General features: G+C 60.4%; 2 protein-coding genes across 8 annotated transcripts; one reads left to right on the top strand and one right to left on the bottom strand.

Annotated features, from left to right (window-relative positions):
* Nucleotides 1-1,305: 1,305 nt before the first annotated feature.
* Nucleotides 1,306-6,227, bottom strand: LOC109258413 (uncharacterized). Of its 5 annotated transcripts, XM_053896389.1 has the most exons (5): nt 6,125-6,227; nt 5,480-5,556; nt 4,939-5,016; nt 4,321-4,623; nt 1,306-1,687 (listed from the first exon to the last, which is right to left on the bottom strand). In XM_053896389.1, exons 1-4 carry the CDS (start codon nt 6,199-6,201, stop codon nt 4,487-4,489), a joined length of 369 nt encoding a protein of 122 aa, XP_053752364.1. In that variant the 5' UTR covers nt 6,202-6,227; the 3' UTR covers nt 1,306-1,687; nt 4,321-4,486. The 5 variants fall into 5 exon arrangements, 3 of the variants coding, with proteins under 3 accessions (XP_053752364.1, XP_053752362.1, XP_053752363.1); XM_053896387.1 differs by lacking the exon at nt 1,306-1,687 and having other exon boundaries at nt 2,703-5,016; XR_008419967.1 differs by lacking the exons at nt 4,321-4,623; nt 4,939-5,016; nt 5,480-5,556; nt 6,125-6,227 and adding an exon at nt 2,629-2,705.
* Nucleotides 6,228-7,548: 1,321 nt separating this feature from the next.
* Nucleotides 7,549-11,339, top strand: LOC109258395 (lymphocyte antigen 6E-like). Of its 3 annotated transcripts, none has more exons than XM_053896206.1 (5): nt 7,568-7,677; nt 8,733-9,072; nt 9,551-9,660; nt 10,089-10,208; nt 10,346-11,339. In XM_053896206.1, exons 2-5 carry the CDS (start codon nt 9,032-9,034, stop codon nt 10,582-10,584), a joined length of 510 nt encoding a protein of 169 aa, XP_053752181.1. In that variant the 5' UTR covers nt 7,568-7,677; nt 8,733-9,031; the 3' UTR covers nt 10,585-11,339. The 3 variants fall into 3 exon arrangements, with proteins under 3 accessions (XP_053752183.1, XP_053752181.1, XP_053752182.1); XM_053896207.1 differs by having other exon boundaries at nt 7,574-7,677; nt 10,364-11,339; XM_053896208.1 differs by lacking the exon at nt 8,733-9,072 and having other exon boundaries at nt 7,549-7,677.
* The last annotated feature ends 4,336 nt before the right edge of the window (nt 11,340-15,675 follow it).

Genomic DNA, 15,675 nt, shown 5'->3' with positions numbered 1-15,675 from the left:
TTTGCCCCCCTCCTCCCTGCTTCCTCCTCCCGTATCCTTCGTAGAGCCCCTGAGCACCCCTCTCCGGAACCTCTCACTCTCCCCTGGGGTCTGCCTCCGAAGCACCCAGATTGACAGCCCTCCTCACCCTCCCCTCCCCACTTCCCTCCTCCCCCGCCTCTCCCTTCCCTTCCCTTCCCTTCCCTTCCCTTCCCTTCCCTTCCCTCCCCTCCCCTTCCCTTCTCTTCCCTTCTGGCACAGGGAGTTGGCCTGAGGGGTGGAGGGGCGGTTGGTGGCAGGGTGTGAGGAGAGGGGCCCGAGGCGGGACCTTTGGGCTTCCGGGAACCCGCCCTCTCTTGGCGGGGCGGACTCTATCCTTACCCCCTGGGCCGGGGGACAGCCCAACTCACCTCCTTTCCCATTTGGTACGCCGCGGGGTGAGTTTTCTGCGTTTCCTCGCAGAAACTTGACAAATAGGCCAGTCTGCAAAAGGTCAGAGAGGCTTCCCGGGGCCCGCAGCCGCTGCCCTTGCCGGCTAAGCGTGGCTGCTGCCCAGGGGCACAAGGCGGATGGAGCTCTGGAGCCAGCTCGGGGGAAGACAAGGCACCGAAGGGCGCCGAAGCCAGGCCATCGCTGCCCAAGGAAGCCTCCTCTGATGGGCCACCCCGCTGGCTGTTTGTAGGGTCATGTTGAAGTCAAAGTCTGGAGTGAGGCTCTGTCTGTGTGAGAGGCACGTCCAGCCCCCAGCTGCCTGGGCTCCCAGGGACCACGGATGGCTGGTTCCTGCCCCTCAGCTGGGGTGGCAGCGGGTCAGTCCCAGCCTGCCAGCTGGAGTTGGACAAACTCAGAGCCACACACACTCTCCCACCTAAGTGGGCCCCTGGCACCCACCAGGCAGAGCTGCAGGGACCGCGGACAGGGTCCCACCCCCAGCCGGACTGCAGCCGGTCTCCCCCTGGAGGGCTCTTCCCAGCCCCCCAGGGCGCCTTGCCTACCTCAAAGCAGATTTCCTGTGAGAGGGGAGGCGCCCCAGTGATGGGCTTTTGTTGGGGGCGGGGGAGTTCCAGGGCTGACAGCCAAGAAAGAACTCTTGAGACGTCTTCGGTGTAAAAAGATGATTTTATTAAAGCACGGGGTGGGGGGGGGGGGCGCCTGGGTGGCTCAGTCCGTTGAGCGTCCGACTTCGGCTCAGGTCATGATCTCACGGTCCGTGAGTTCGAGCCCCGCGTCAGGCTCTGTGCGGACAGCTGGGAGCCTGGAGCCTGCTTCAGATTCTATGTCTCCCTCTCTCTCTGCCCCTTCCCTGCTCATGCTCTGTCTCTGTCTCAAAAATAAATAAAAACTTTAAAAAAATTAAAAAAAAAATAAATAAAGCACGGGGACGGGACCCGTAGGCAGGAAGAGCTGCACTGGGGTTGTGACCGGTGACTGATTATATACCCTCAGGTTGGGCCAGGGTTAGGGACAGAGTAAGTCTCCTTCAGATGTATATGAGGGGCCATAGGCGGGGGAGGATGATCGCCAGCATATATCTTGGGGGGTAGAGATAAAGGAAGTTTCCAAAGGAGTTTTTATATGTTAAAGTAGACTTACGGGATCCTGGGGGGTCGGGATAAGATTGTCTTTTGCCCTGAGCAAAGTGTCATCATGGAGGCAGCCAGCTCCTATAGGAATGCCACTCTGCCTGTTTCAAGGACTTGTCGCTGGGCTGTAGGCAGTAAGGGAACTTACGTTTTTCTTTTGACTTTGTTTCCCATACCGCAAACACTCAAGTTGGGGAGATCCGCTGGGCCAGCCTGAAGGGTCCTGACCGGGGCCCAGGGCAGGGACAGCAGGGAAAGGGTGAAGCCGGCTTGTCCCCAGACCATGTGAGTGAATCCACAGTGTCCAGGAAAATGGAGACCCAGCTGGATCAGACCGACCACAGCCTACGGCAGGGAAACAGGGAGGGGTCAGGGAAAGGGAAGGGGTGGGGGGGGGGTGGGGTAAGGGAGAGGCAAGGGAAAGGGTGGGGGGGGGCTGAGGGAGGGGGCGGTGCTGGAGGTGGTCCCTCTGGGCAGGGCCTTCCTGGAGGTGGGGAGGGGAAGAAGGCTCCCAGGTTCTGCAGGGCTCCCCTGGGGCTGGGAGGGAGGGGGAAGCTGGCTAGAAGGGGGGCAGCGTGGGGGGCGGGCAGTCCTCTGGGCCAATGTTCTGACCCATGCTGATGACCCCCTGTGACCCTGGCTCCCGTCGAGCCCCGGGGACTGGGATACGGCCCTAAGGCTGGTGACAGAGGGAGCCTCCCAAGGCCACCCGCCTTGTGCAGGAGGCCCCCACCAGGGGCTACGCAACACCACTGGAGGGCCCAGAACTTGGTGGGACGCGGGGTCTGGCTGATCACTGCCTAGTTGAGACCAGGCCAGGACCTTTTAAAGCCAACTAGGCAGTAGTGTCTTTCCAGGTACGCTGGGGTGGGGAGCTCCCCAGGCATTGCTGTAAGGGAGGCCCCTGCCCTCTGTGTCTCCATCAACCGTCAACAAATATCAGCCTCCAGGTCCCCAGCCCCGGTGGGCCTCTCGGACCCCAGCTTCTCTATCGGCCACTGCCCTATGTCCTTAACTTGGAGAAATTAAAAGATAAAAGAAAGTTTTCACTCTGAAGATCCTTAACTTGTCCTGGGACAGCCATCATCTAGGTAAGGGGGCTTCTCGGTGCTCTGTGACAAATCCTGCGACTGATTCCCACGCGCGCCATCCGAGAGCCCTTCTGAGTCTGCTGACGCGCAGCGTTCCGCAGGCACAGTCACAGAGGCTCCACCCAGCTGGCCACAAGGCCATTTGAGGAGGGTCTTGGCTTGTGCCTCCAGGAAGCCTGCAGTCTTGTGTGTGAAGCAGTCGCAGACTGTGGCCCCAACACCCCTTCCTGCAGCGCTCCCTCCTGCCAACCCCCCACCCCCCACCCCCGCAGTGCTATTCTTGCAAACATCACACTTCTGAATTCTAGGTGTGACTTTCTACCCACAGCACCAGCTTTCAAGCTGTGTTTCCATTCAAATGTACTGTCTGGTATTCACCGAGCACCTAGTACCTCCCAGGCAGTACTGGATGTCAGGGGGGAGCGGCAGGGACCACCCCGGCAGGAGGGGAGAGAGCGCCCCGATATGGGCACTTGAGCAGAGAAGCAAGAGTGCAGGCCAAGGAGGCCTGGGGCAGACTTCCTGTTCTGGGACTGGGAACAGATGTGCAAAGGCACTGAGGTGGGAGCCTGTGGTTGGAGCAGATGCTCTGAAATCACAGTAGCGCTTTGGACTCCAAGACAAGTGGGAACCAGCCTGAGAGGGGTGTGCTGAGGCTCCACTGGGAGATGCGGAGCTGGGCCCCCAGAGATAAGGCAGGGGTACAGAGCCACACAGCAGTTGCCGGTCCCTTGGGCTGCTCTCCTCACACGCTGAGGTCCCACTGCCACACGTGGCCTTGCCTCCGACCCAGCTAGAGCCCCAGAGTGGTAGAGGCCTGCAGGGCCCAGCCCAAGACCTCCGTGGCTGGCTCCCAGCCCGGGTTCTGCCCCTACATGAGACAAGGTGGTAGGAGAGGGGGGCCAGGGCCTGCACACTTTCCCACGGGACCCCTAAGCAGGGACCTGAGCAGTAGGAGTCCCCAGGCCCCGGGGCAGGGTGGGCAGCCCCAGGTGGGAGCACGGGGCCACTGAGAGGCTGATGCTGGGGCCCAAGGAGGCCAACAGCACCCGCCAGCAGCCTCGGAACAGCACCCGCAGACAGACAGACAGACAGCCCGTGGCTGCCCGACACACCCGGGGGCGGGGGATGGGTGCTTCCCTCTTCCAATGAGATGGCAGAATGCCGGAAAATGCCACCTCTTACGCTCTCTGCACCCCACAGCCACCTCTGCAGACTCAGCACCCCAAGCCAGGTTCCTGTTAGCTCAGGTCCCAAGAGTGGCCCTATGGATACCTCTTCTGCACTGGTGAGGGCAACGGCCACCATTCCTTCCCAGTTCAGGACGCCGCCTTCCTGGGCCAGGGACCCAACCGGGACCTGCCTAACCACGTTCACACTTGGGTCCAGACCCTGGACAGGACGGGAGACATCCAGCAGCAAATGTGCGCCCCCCCCCCGCCCCAAACTCAAAGGGCCCATAACCCAAGCCTCAGCAGTCCCGGCCAGGAGAAAACTCCCCCGAGAGCACGTAGGAAAGGTTACATACACCCTGGGAGAGGCACAACACCCGCTGCTCCTGCCTGCTGGCCTTCCTACTCCCCTACCCAGCTGGGGGATGCCACCTTCCCAGGGCACTGACCAAGCTTCCGTCAGCAGCGGTGACCAGAGGCCTCCGAAGTACTCACCAGTGCCGGCCTTCCTTCTCCCTGGGCTCAGCCAGGGACTTCGGGAACCAAGGCTGGAAAACTAAATGTGCCTGACTGCGGGAGGGCTGGGTCACTTGCGTGGATGCCACTCCGTCTCTGTCCCGGAGCATCTGGGCCTCTGTGCTGTGTGGACTCTCCCACTGCTTCACTCGGTCATCCCTTCAGGGGTCACAGCAGAGCCTTCTGGACCAACCCAGCTAGCGTGGGGACCCTGGAGCCGGCAGGCCTGTGGTGGGGTGCTGGATGCTGGGGCCAGGCGCAGCTGCAGTGGGGACCCGGGCCCTTTGCAGGGTAAGAAGGCACCAGCTCACAGGGAGTGCCCATGTGGGGGGACATTTCGCCAGGGCTGCACCCACCTCCCTCTACCCATTGGGCCCTCCTCAGGACAGTGTCTGCCCCATCAGAGGTGGGGCGAACTAAGACAGGGAAAGAAAAAGCAGTCTGTGCTGGGATTGGGGGTGGGGTAGGGGAGAGGAAGCTGACCCAGGAAATGTACAGTTAGTTTGCAGACTCAAAGTTCTTGACAAGCCCAAGAAAGGGAAGCAGACGCAGAGGAGTCACAGGCACAGCCAGACCCTCGGGCAGGTGGATACACACCCAACCGCTCCGGTGGGTGTCCAATGTACACGAAGCAGGCTCCCACAGTTCTGGATTGAAGGAGGGAGCGTGAGCAGCCTGCCACGGGGAGGGGGGTGGGCAGGCCTATTAGAGGAACCCTCCTGCCATCACTTTGAGCCCAAGGAACCCCTCTGGCCGGTAGCTCCCGGGTATGCCAAGCCCCTGGATGCGGGGTCTCCTTCAGGAGGAATGGGTTCCAGGGCATGGCCACGACCCCCACCTGTTCAGACTTGCCCAACTGACTACATACTGAGAGCAAGCTTGGAGGGAGCCAGCCTGGCCTCCCCACCCCGGTTTCCCAAAGGACCCCACAGATTATATCATCCGGCATTGCACAAACCCCCTGGCTTGGCCACATGTGTTCAGATTTGAGTCTGGCATTTTTTTAAGGATATTGGAGTCTCCTGGCTGACGTGTGGCAGTGACCTTGGGGACATTTTGTGAGTCGGTTGTTCACACAAGAGCCCTCTGAATCACAGGGTCCTGTCTCAAGGCAGAGTCTACTTTTGCTTTCACTCACCATGGGTGAGCACCCGCCACGGGCCAGAGGTGGTCTGGGTGCTGGGCACACGAATTCCCCTGTCCTCAAGGGCTGACCTGCTGGAGGGAATCAACAAGGAAGTGGCCCATGCCCAAACGGATGGGCAGGGCCAAGATAACGTGTATGCCTCCTGTGGGGACCGAGATTCATCCATTTCCCTTCCAGGAAGGTGGGAACGGGCCCTGCGTGCCAAAGGAACTTCACACTCCCCCTTCCAGGATAAGCCCAAAGCTGAGACTAAGATACCAGCAAGGTGCTGCATGGGGAAAGGATGAGAAGGTGCCACCAAGGCCCCCATCCTGCCCTCCAGAGGTCAGATCCAGAAGAGGAACCTACTGCATGTCCCTGGGGAACATGGAACCCCACAGATGCCACCACTCCTTGGCTGGGGACATTTTGTGACACACACAGAGCCCCACCTTCAGCCTCCAAGGAAAGAGCCCCCAAAGTCTTCCCAAATTGATCTCTCCCACGTCATCTGGATGTTACAGAAAACCAGGCAAGGTCTGACCCTGATCCTGACACTGTGAAGACAAACACACACACACACACACTTACATGCATACTCATACACACCAGCCACACATCCACTCATATCCCCGCCCTGCACACTCACATGGTCACATGGTGCCTAATGCACCCCCAGACCTTTCCCACGTGTCCGGTGCCATTATAGGGTCCCTATTCCCATCCAGCTCCATCCCAGCCACTCTGCCATTCTGTCTCAGCTCCCTCCCCCACCCCTCCCCAACTATAAAGTTAAGAAGCCTCTTCCTCTGGGGCCCTCTTCCACTGTCACCCAGGTGCCACCGAGAAAGGCTGAGAGACAAGGCCAGGTGCCATAGCTCCCCACCGGAAGTGTGTTGTGAATGTGTGAAGTATATTTCAAAAACAAGAAGGTGGCAGAGACTCAGCAAACTGCAGGTCTCTACAAGAAGAGGAAGAAACCGGCAAAGGGAGGAGGCGAGGAGGGCCAGGCAGCCCTGGCCTGTGGGCAAAACACAGCATCTTCAGCTCCCCGTGGGCTGTGCGTGGTCTCCCTCCCTGGCCAATGGCAGGCAGGATGCAGGGACACGGCGGGGGGGTGGGGGGGTGCTGCCCAGAGCGGGTGGTGCAGGTCCAGCCAGGGACTATCTACTGAGAGGACCCATGAAAGGCTTTGCCATCAGGCTTTGTTCTAACGGCCCCCTAGGCTCAGGCCGGGAGGTCAGATCAGGCTGGCTTTGGGAACGGACCCCCCCCCACCCGCCCCACCCGGCTGCAGAGTGAGCTGGGGGCCTGAGAGCATCCTGGCGGAGTGTCTTGGCCCAGGGGGGCGCAGCCACATAAGAAGCGGCCCTGCGCCCGGAGGAAAAAGGGGTCCAGAACGAGCAAAGATGGACCGTCGCCGGGGATCCCTGTGGCCCGCCACCACTGCCCCCCTCCGACCTCCCTCCCCAACCCACGGGAGAGCTCACGGCTCAGCCCCGAGGCGAGGCCGGGAGCCGAGGACCACAGGCAGCCCGGAGCAGAGGGCGCGACGTGCCAGGGGCAAGGTCCCTGCCTCCTCGCCGCCCTCAGCCGGCCCCAGGGTCGGAAACGCTCCCACCGCACTGGGCAGAAGCGACGCGAGCCTTCCCGGAGAGGGGCCGCCCCCGCCCACACACGCTCGCGGAGCGTCGCCCGGCTGCCCCGCGATGTCCAGCGGCCTGCGTCCAGCGGGCCAGCGACACCTCCCTGGGCCAGGGCTCGGAGTCCGGGTGGGGGCGCGCCAGCCCCGCCCGGTTGCGGGAACTCTGACTCTCCCGCTGCGCGCGCGTCCCCCGCGCCTCCAGCAAGCACGCCGACCCCGACCAGCCTCCGCGCCCACCCCCAGCCCGCGGGAACGCCGACCGCGACCCCCGCGCGCCCACCGAGCTCCCCACGCCCGCACGAGCGCCGGCTCCGCCCCCGCCCCGCCCACTGGAACGTCGACTCCGCCCCCCGCGCGCCCCCAGCCCGCCGGAAAGATAACTCCGCCCCCCGCCCGAAGGAGCGGCGACTCCGCCCCCTGCCCGCCCCTGCGCCCCCCGCCCGCCGTGGCGCCGACTCCGCCCGCCGTTCCCCGCCCGCTCGGCTGCCGGGAGTCCGGGAGTGTCGTGCGATTGGGCGCCAGGCTCGGGCAGCTCGGCGAGGCCGTGGACCTGCGTCTGCCCCGCGTGAGTCGGCGGGGCCCGGATCCCGGCGGGGAAGCAGGGATGACCCCTTCGGCGCCCGGCAGGGCGTAGGGGGAGCGAGCAGGGTGCCGGGGGAGACGCCGGAGGGTCCGGGGGAGGCCGGGAGTCGGGGCTTAGGGGTGGGCCCAGTGCCAGGGGGCTGAGCCTCCACTCCCCTCCCCCAGTCTTCCCGAATATCCCCCGAGATCCGGGCTGGAGCGGGCGCACACCGCCACCCGGCGCCCTTCCTGGCTGGGTGACCCAGAGCTGCGCCGGGCATGGGGCCCGTCACCCAGCTCCAGGTTCCCCACCATCGCTCCCGAGGGGACTGGGGAGGGGCAGCCTTCCTGACTTGGGAAGGGGGCTGGGATCTTGGCGGGCCGGTGGGATGGGGAGAATGCACTGGCCTCCCCGGGGGGACCCCTGGAACTGGAGCCTACCCAGGGGAGGCGTGAAAGCTTCTTGTCTGCCAAAGATTATGCAAGCGTGTGAGGTGCCCAGGAGCCTCCGCCCCCCACGCTGATCCACCTGACCCCTTCCCGTCGCTGGGGGCGAGGACTAGCTCTTACTTCTCTGCTGGCCCCCAGTCACGGGATGCCTGGCTTTGTCAGAAATCAGCCCATGAGCCTGGGGGAGGCAGTCTGGGTCCCAGATGGCGCTGTCCCAGAAGCCCACTGGTCACTCTCAGGGCTCCTTTTGCTGGACCCTGCTAATTGCCATCCACTCCAGCCAGTGCCTGGACTCAGCCCAGTGGGGCCTGTTTGATTGGGTGCCTGGCAGTGGACAGTGGGAACGGTGGCCGGGCATTCCAGAGCTTCCTTGAGAACAGCTCAGGGCTTCTCCATGCCCAAACCCTACTTTCTAGAAGAGGAAACGAGGGAGGCTCCTTCCTCCCTGAACTGTCTGGATCTGGGATCAAGCCCCCGCTGGGCATGACACCGTTTCTGGGCATTTGCAGCTCCTGTCCCTGACCCCAAGATGTCAGCCCAGACCCAGGACTAGGCTGGGGGGAGGGGGGGGTGGTGCTGTTCTCTCTCTGATATTCTCCTTCCTCCCAGTGCCTGGGAACCAGCTCCCAGGCCTAGAATGCCCATCCCCCGCCCATGGCTGTCCCCAGCAGAAGGCACCAGGCAGCTCCTCCCACACCATGCCTCCTGCAGAACGGAGAGCCAGAACGCCAGCTGGTCACCTTCCGAGTGCTTTCTCCACCCACTGCCACTGGTCCCTGACCACAAGAGGGTCCTGGTGTAGGCACCGGGCAGCCCCCACAGACTCCTGAGCCTGTTTTTTGGGCACAGAATGGGGGAAGGACAGACACTCCTGGGCTCGCTGACTTCAGCACTGAATAACACACAGAATGGAAAGCACCCCGCGCCCTCAGCACAGAAGCAGCTGGAGGTGGGGGCTCAGCTAAGTGTGCCTCGTGCACCCACCCAGCCCCTGAGACCCCGTGTCAGGAATGGAGCTGGCTCATGGAAGGTTCTGGATGCAGCCTGGCTAATATCGCTGGCCACTATGTCCTCTCCCCCAGGACCACGACCAGGGGGCCACTCTTTTGGCCTCCCTTTCTGTTTGGTCCTGAGACTAATGAGCTCCCTCAGCTGGCCCCATCCGCAAGCAGCACAGGCTTGGGCGGCGGGGGGGGGGGGGGGGGGGGGGGTCCCAACCAGGAGGACTGTGCACCGAGTGAGGGGTGGGTCAGGAGTGGAACAGAAAGACCCTTTGTGTGCTGGCTCTGCTGCTGGAAGCTGGCAGGCCCCCCCTGCCATCTGCACAATGGGGGCAGCCTGGCTCCAGGGCCAGGGGCTCTGGCTCCACTGGGAGGAAGGAGGCGTGGGGCACGCAGCCCGGGTCCTCCAACCAGATGTCTTTCTAGGCAGGGCCACTTTCTTTGCCTTTGTGAGACCCCAGACGGGACACCTGTCTTCTCCAGTATGAAGGTCTTCCTGCCCGTGCTGCTGGCTGCCCTTCTGGGTGTGGAGCAAGGTGAGATGTCCTTGGGGCCCCAGGCCTGTGAGTGAGCTGGGCCTTCCTCCCCGACTCTCTCTCCACCTTCTCTCCTGAGCAGTGCCCAGGGGTCCTTCAGGCCAGTTCCCGTGGGACCTGTTCTAGGAGGCCTAGCGGGGCCTCTCCCCCAGCAAAGCGGGGGGTCATGCTTCCTGCTCCCCCTGGAGGCCTGGGTTCTGCCCCCAACACACTCATCACTGTGCACTTGGGTGGCCCTGGAGTCCCTTCAGGATCGGGGTCCCCAGTCATTCGTTGTCTTTTTGGGTCTCCAGCCAGAGTCTGGAATGTGATCATTGCTCTGTTAGCATCTGCAAATGATTGGGTGTTGGTGTTGGCTCAGGACTGGAAGGGAAGGTTCCCTGGCTTGAGACAGGTGTCACCTACAGCATGCCCCCCTTCTTCTGCAGCTCACTCCCTGGTGTGCTTCTCTTGCACGAATCAGAACAGTAATTTCTACTGCCTAAAACCAACCATCTGCTCGGACTCGGACAACTACTGCGTGACCGTGTCTGCCTCCGCCGGCATCGGTGAGTGCCGGTACCTGCCTCTGCCGGGACCTGGGCATCGGTGAGCCCCGGTGCCTGCCTCCGCCGGCATCCGTGAGTGCCGGCGGCCGGCCTCTCCCCGCTTCCTGGGCCTTTGCCCTCTGCCCTTACCCTCACAGCCTTGTCTTCCCGCCTAGGGAACCTGGTGGACTTCGGCCATACCCTGAACAAGGGCTGCTCCCCGATCTGCCCCAGCCCCAGCATCAACCTCGGCGTGGCGTCTGTGGGCACCTATTGCTGCCAGAATTTCCTGTGCAACATCAGCACGGCCGGCGGGGGGCTGAGGGCCAGTGCCGCCGTGTTGGGCCTCGGGCTCCTGCTCAGTCTGCTGTCCGCCCTGCAGCGGCTTGGGCCCTGACCGCTGGGACCCTACAGCCGGCCCAGACTCCCCCAGCTCAGGAAGGAAGGCCCGGCCCCTCTTCCTTTGACTCGTCACCCTGCTTGATCCCAGTTCTCCCAGCCCTCCCCGCCCTCGGTCCCCCCCCCCGGTCAGGCCCCCGGGCCTGCACCTCCCCTAAGAGGGGCCGGCTGCCCTCACTTCTCAGGCAGTGACGTGACCTTCCTCGGGGAACCTGGGAAGGGATGAGGGTTGGAGCCTGAGGGTCCCAGAGTCAGAACTGAGTCCTGGGGACACTCTAGGAGGCACACGTCAGCCCCAGGCCCTGCCCCGTCCAGGCTGTGTCTGCCCCCAGGTGGTGTGGAAGATGTGCTCTCTGCCACTGCGTCCCAGAAGGGCAAGCGTGCTGTTGCCACAGGTGACTGTGTAAACTCAGCTGTGTGGACGCGTGTGCCGGGTGCCCCTGTGGCGTGTGTGCGAGTGTGTGGCCGTGTCCGGGCCCGTGTGTGTGCGGGATAAGTGCCAGGCGTCCGGCATTAGCAGCCGCCGAGCTCCCCGAGTCCACACCAGAACTTATTTTCTCTGGCATTTCTACGCCCCACTTTAAGGGTAGCCTTTTGGAAGACGGGGTTCCAGTGCATCTGGGCTTGACTGCTGGACCCAGGAATCGGTTCCCACCCCCAACTCCAGCCGCGGCCCCCACCCCCTCCCTCCACCCCATACTGGAGTCTGCCTGCTGCCTTGGTGCCTCAAATAAACGCGTGTTCCCAACCCTTCCTGCCCTGGGTGTGACAGCCTGTGGCTGCTCGTCTGGGAGGCCCCCTCCCAGCAGGGTCCTAGTGTGGGGGGCTCCCTGCCGGATGGCCCCACCCTGAGGTGCACGGCAGGGAGAGGGCTCTCCCAAGTTCACAGCTGGCTGCCCTCCAGGCTGAGAAGGGAACGGCCACCCCACGTCCTCCACTTCTTCCTGTGCTGGGCGAGGCAGGGCCATGTGGGAAGTTGATCCTCCGGCGGGACAGGTCGGGACAGGTCAGGACAAGAAGCAGGGAGGGAGGTCAGTCTGGTTCTGGGAGGAAGGCAGCACCCTCCAGAGGGAGGAATGGGTCTGGACAGGGAAGGTGAGGGCCTGTAGGAGCAGGCACATGGGGTGGGCACCGGCACCTGGGTCTCTGGGACTTGGGGATGGGATACCAGGGCTGGTCGGGTCGAGGTGGGCACAGGAGAACCTGGCTGGGCAGGCAGGGGCCTGGTGAGTGGGTGAGCAAGACACCTGTTCCTGAAGCCCCTGGCCACCCTGCCCCGTGCTCACTCACCCTCTGCCGGCCATGTGTTTGGGGTCTGCGGGGTCTGCTCCTGGGGAAGGGTCTATGGTCACACCCTGGGGCTTCTTTGATGGGGCTGGGGAGGGGGGTGGCTTGAAGCCAGGTCAGGACGCCCCTGAGAGGCAGGTCAGAGTCCGCTCGATGTGACAGGCCGGGTCTGAGGACCCAGAGGGGCCCTGAGGGACCAGCTGAGAGGGTCCTAGGTTTCATGCAGGATAGAAATCAAACGGGAGCGGGAGCCGGGAGGAACTGAGGGATGGAGTGGCCGGGGGCTCAGGGACTCGGGAAGGAGAGGGAGTCTCCTCGTCACGGGGAGTCAGGGGTTCGTATTGGAAAGGGGTCCAGGGTGTGTGTTCCTTCGGGGATCCAGGGTTGAGTCCCATCAGAGGCCAGTGTCAGGTGAACGACGGGTGTTATTCCAAGAGTTCTGAAGGTGGGGGTATTGATGGCTGGTGTCATCCCAGGTTTGTTCCAAGCTAATGTCCTGGAATGTGTTTGGGATCCTGTTCTTTCAGACGTTATCAGGTGTTTGGGGGCTAGGACGAAACTCAGAATGATTAGTTTTCTTGCTTCTCCCTTGGAGTGGGAATGGCTTCTTTTACTCAGATGCATGAGTAACTGGGGCCGAAAAGAAACGGACATGGAGCCTTTCTAACATGGAGTCCCTTCACTTCGCGTCTCACACCCGCCTCCCCACCCAGGTTGCCCCGAGGCTGGCCAGAACCCTGCTGTGCCCGTGTCCAGAGTCCAAGGAACACTGTCCGGCAGGGTGGGACAGTGGTCAGTGTGGGGACTCAGGATTCTGGCCCATCTCCAGGGATCCCTGAGATCGGCCATGGGCACTGAAATGCACAAATGTGTCCTCGTCATCATGGCCGCCGAAAGGGACAGCCAGCCTACATGCACAGCCAAGTGGTAATGCGGTGACTGCGCCCAAGGGAGGGATAGCCCCAGACAAGTAGGGCAGGAGGAGGGATCTGCCCCAGTGGGGCAACAAGAGGAAGAAGACCCAGTCCCAACCAGTGCCTTGCAGAAGGATCTAGAAGCCCATCAGGGCAGCCTGATTGAGATTCAGTGGGCAGGGAGTATGTGATTCACCTGAGTGGGTCAGACTGGCATTAAAAATAAAAGAAGGGGCACCTGGCTGGCTTTGTCAGTAGAGCATGTGACTCTCGATCTCGGGGTTGTGAGTTTGAGCCCCATGTTGGGGGTAGACATTACTTAAAAAATAAGAAATTAGGGGCTCTTGGGTGGCTCAGTCGGTTAAGCGTCTGACTTCGGCTCAGGTCACGATATCATGGTTTGTGAGTTCGAGCCTCGCATCGGGCTCTGTGCTCTCTCCAGAGCCTGGAGTCTGCTTTGGATTCTGTGTCTCCCAGTCTCTCTGCCCTTCCCCTACTTGCTCTCTGTCTCTGTCTCTCAAAAAATGAATAAATGTTTAAAAAAAATAAATAAAAATAAAAAAATTTAAAACAAAAGAATTCAAGGAGCTTGAAATCAGAATGTCCCCCAGAAACACTGGCAACTGTTGTCACAGATGACGATTCCCCGGAGCTCTGAGTCCCCAGGTAGAATCTGTTCGCTGGGTTGCTCGCTCAACAGTAAATCAGGCCACCTTGCTGGAGTAGCTAGACGCTGAGTTGAGATAGGTGGGCAGTGGTGGGGTGGGCAAGAGGGAGCTGGCAAGTGGACTTGAAACCTGAAAACCGTGGTCAGGACTGGACGCTGGGGGCAGTGGTGGGATATCTGTGTGCCCTGTGCTCTGTTCCTGGTAAGAGTATTATACCCTGGGCTGGGTATTGGAGCCACTTGCCCTCCTGGGTAGATAGCCCTCAGGCCCAGCACTCCTTCTGCTCTGGGTCGAAGGACCAAGTCCCTGTAGGGCTGGGGTCAGAAGCTGGTGGCTCCCCTGGTTCCTGCTGCCCCTGCCTGGGGAGGTGGGAGGCTGGTGAGGGGCAGGCTGAGTGTGGGAGCAAAGAGAGGTAGGGTGGGGCTGGGTGAGGAGGGCGGGGAGGAGCCTGGAGCTCTGAGTTTCCATTTCCTGCAGGCTAGGGGAAGGTAGGGTGGGGAGGGGCGGGGCTGGGGAAAGGAACCTTGCTGGGTGGCCCTGCCCCAGACTCTCCTGGGCCCTGGCATCTGTCCAGGCTGCAGCCAGGAGCCCTGTGAGGGCTGTCGGGCCAGGCACCGCTCCGGCCAGGAGCCCAGGCTCCCCAATCTCAGCGCCCAGGTGCCTGGGGATGCCCCTCCCCACCCTGTTTCTGGGTAGCCAAATTCAGCTTTGTCTTCTGACCCCGGATTTCCTGCATCTACCCACAGAGGGGGTCTCTCTGGGGAGTGCATGGGTGTGCCTGGCCCCTGCCCCCTGGGCTGCCCCTCCCTGGCTGCTGGGTCTGCACCTGCTGGCCTGGGAGGTGGAGGGGATCCTGCCTGTCCTCTGGCTTCCTCCCACTGTGCTCCTCCAGGGGTGCCCGTGGTCCAGGCCGGCGGGGCACTGCACCTCCTCCCCCGCACCCCGTCCTTGGCATCTCTCAGTGGGCTGGAGAAAAAGATCACTTACTAAGGAGTCACACTGAGAATAACACCTGAGTTCTTGACAGCAACTATGGAAGCAGAATAAAGGACCTAGATGGTAACCCAGATTTCTCTGTGCAGCAAAATATCAGAATAAAGTTGAAAGAAAGCCATTGCCAGACAAACGAAACCAAGAGTTCCTCACCTTGCACTAGAAGAAAGTGTAAGAAATGTTCCTGGGCCAGAAGGAAAATACCACTTGTAAGTCCTGGACCCAGGAATGAGGAAGACACTGGTAAGTCTAAATGAACACTGATTTTGTAAAAAGATTAATAAGTGTGTCGTATGGGAGACAGGTCTATACGGGGAGAATTGAAAGTCACGACATCGTCAGTGCTGTGCAGAACCCATCAGCACAGTGAGCCCAGGGGGGTGCAGAGAGGGTCCCTCCTGTCTGTGACATCTCCATGCGTGTCACCTCCAGAACAGCACCGCACACTTGGAAAGAGAATCTCAACTTCCAAACTAGTAAAGGGAAAATTGAAAAAGACCCAAAATCACCAAGAAAAGAGGCAAAGAGAGAAAGAGAAAAAAGGAACATAGATCCATCAAGGAGGGATCATAAAAAAAATCACGGTAATATGGTGGATTAAAACCCACATGTGTCTCCGTAATTTTATCAAATGTAAATGGATTTAATGATCCAGTGAAAGCACAGAGGTTGTCTGAGTAGTTCTGAAAATACCCAACATGTGCTGTCCACAGAGACACTTGAACCTGAGACTACATAGTTTGGAGCAAAACAGAGCATCAAGGCAACTCATGAAATCTTTTAAAAAACGATAAATCTTATATAATTACATGATCAAAAGACGAAACATCATACCAACTAGGTTCTCCAATCACAATGCAATTGTGCTTTAAACTATTAACAAGAATACAGAAAATTCTGTGTCTGAAAATGATAGATATGCCTTATAAATAACTCATGGGTCACAGAAGAAATCAAAACGGGCATCATATCACACCTTAACGAAATGGTAACAGATATACTATATATCAGAACCCATGGAAATAGCTGATCCACGCTTAGAACTTATGGGTTTACCTTCATGTATTAAAAACAAGAAAAGATTCAGCATTAATGAATGGAGCATACATCGAAAGAAGTTATAGAAAGAAGGCAAAATAAATCCCCCAAAATAGAATAAAGGAGAAAGAAAGGAGGAAGATAGGAAAGAGGAAGGAAAAATAAGTAAAGAGCAGACCTGAAGGATAC

Source organism: Panthera pardus, unplaced genomic scaffold (genome assembly GCF_024362965.1).
Source record: "Panthera pardus isolate Hobbes unplaced genomic scaffold, ASM2436296v1 HiC_scaffold_7, whole genome shotgun sequence".
Classification (NCBI taxonomy): domain Eukaryota; kingdom Metazoa; phylum Chordata; class Mammalia; order Carnivora; family Felidae; genus Panthera; species Panthera pardus.
Note: the sequence above shows the minus strand (reverse complement) of the source record. Positions and strands in the feature narration are given on the sequence as shown.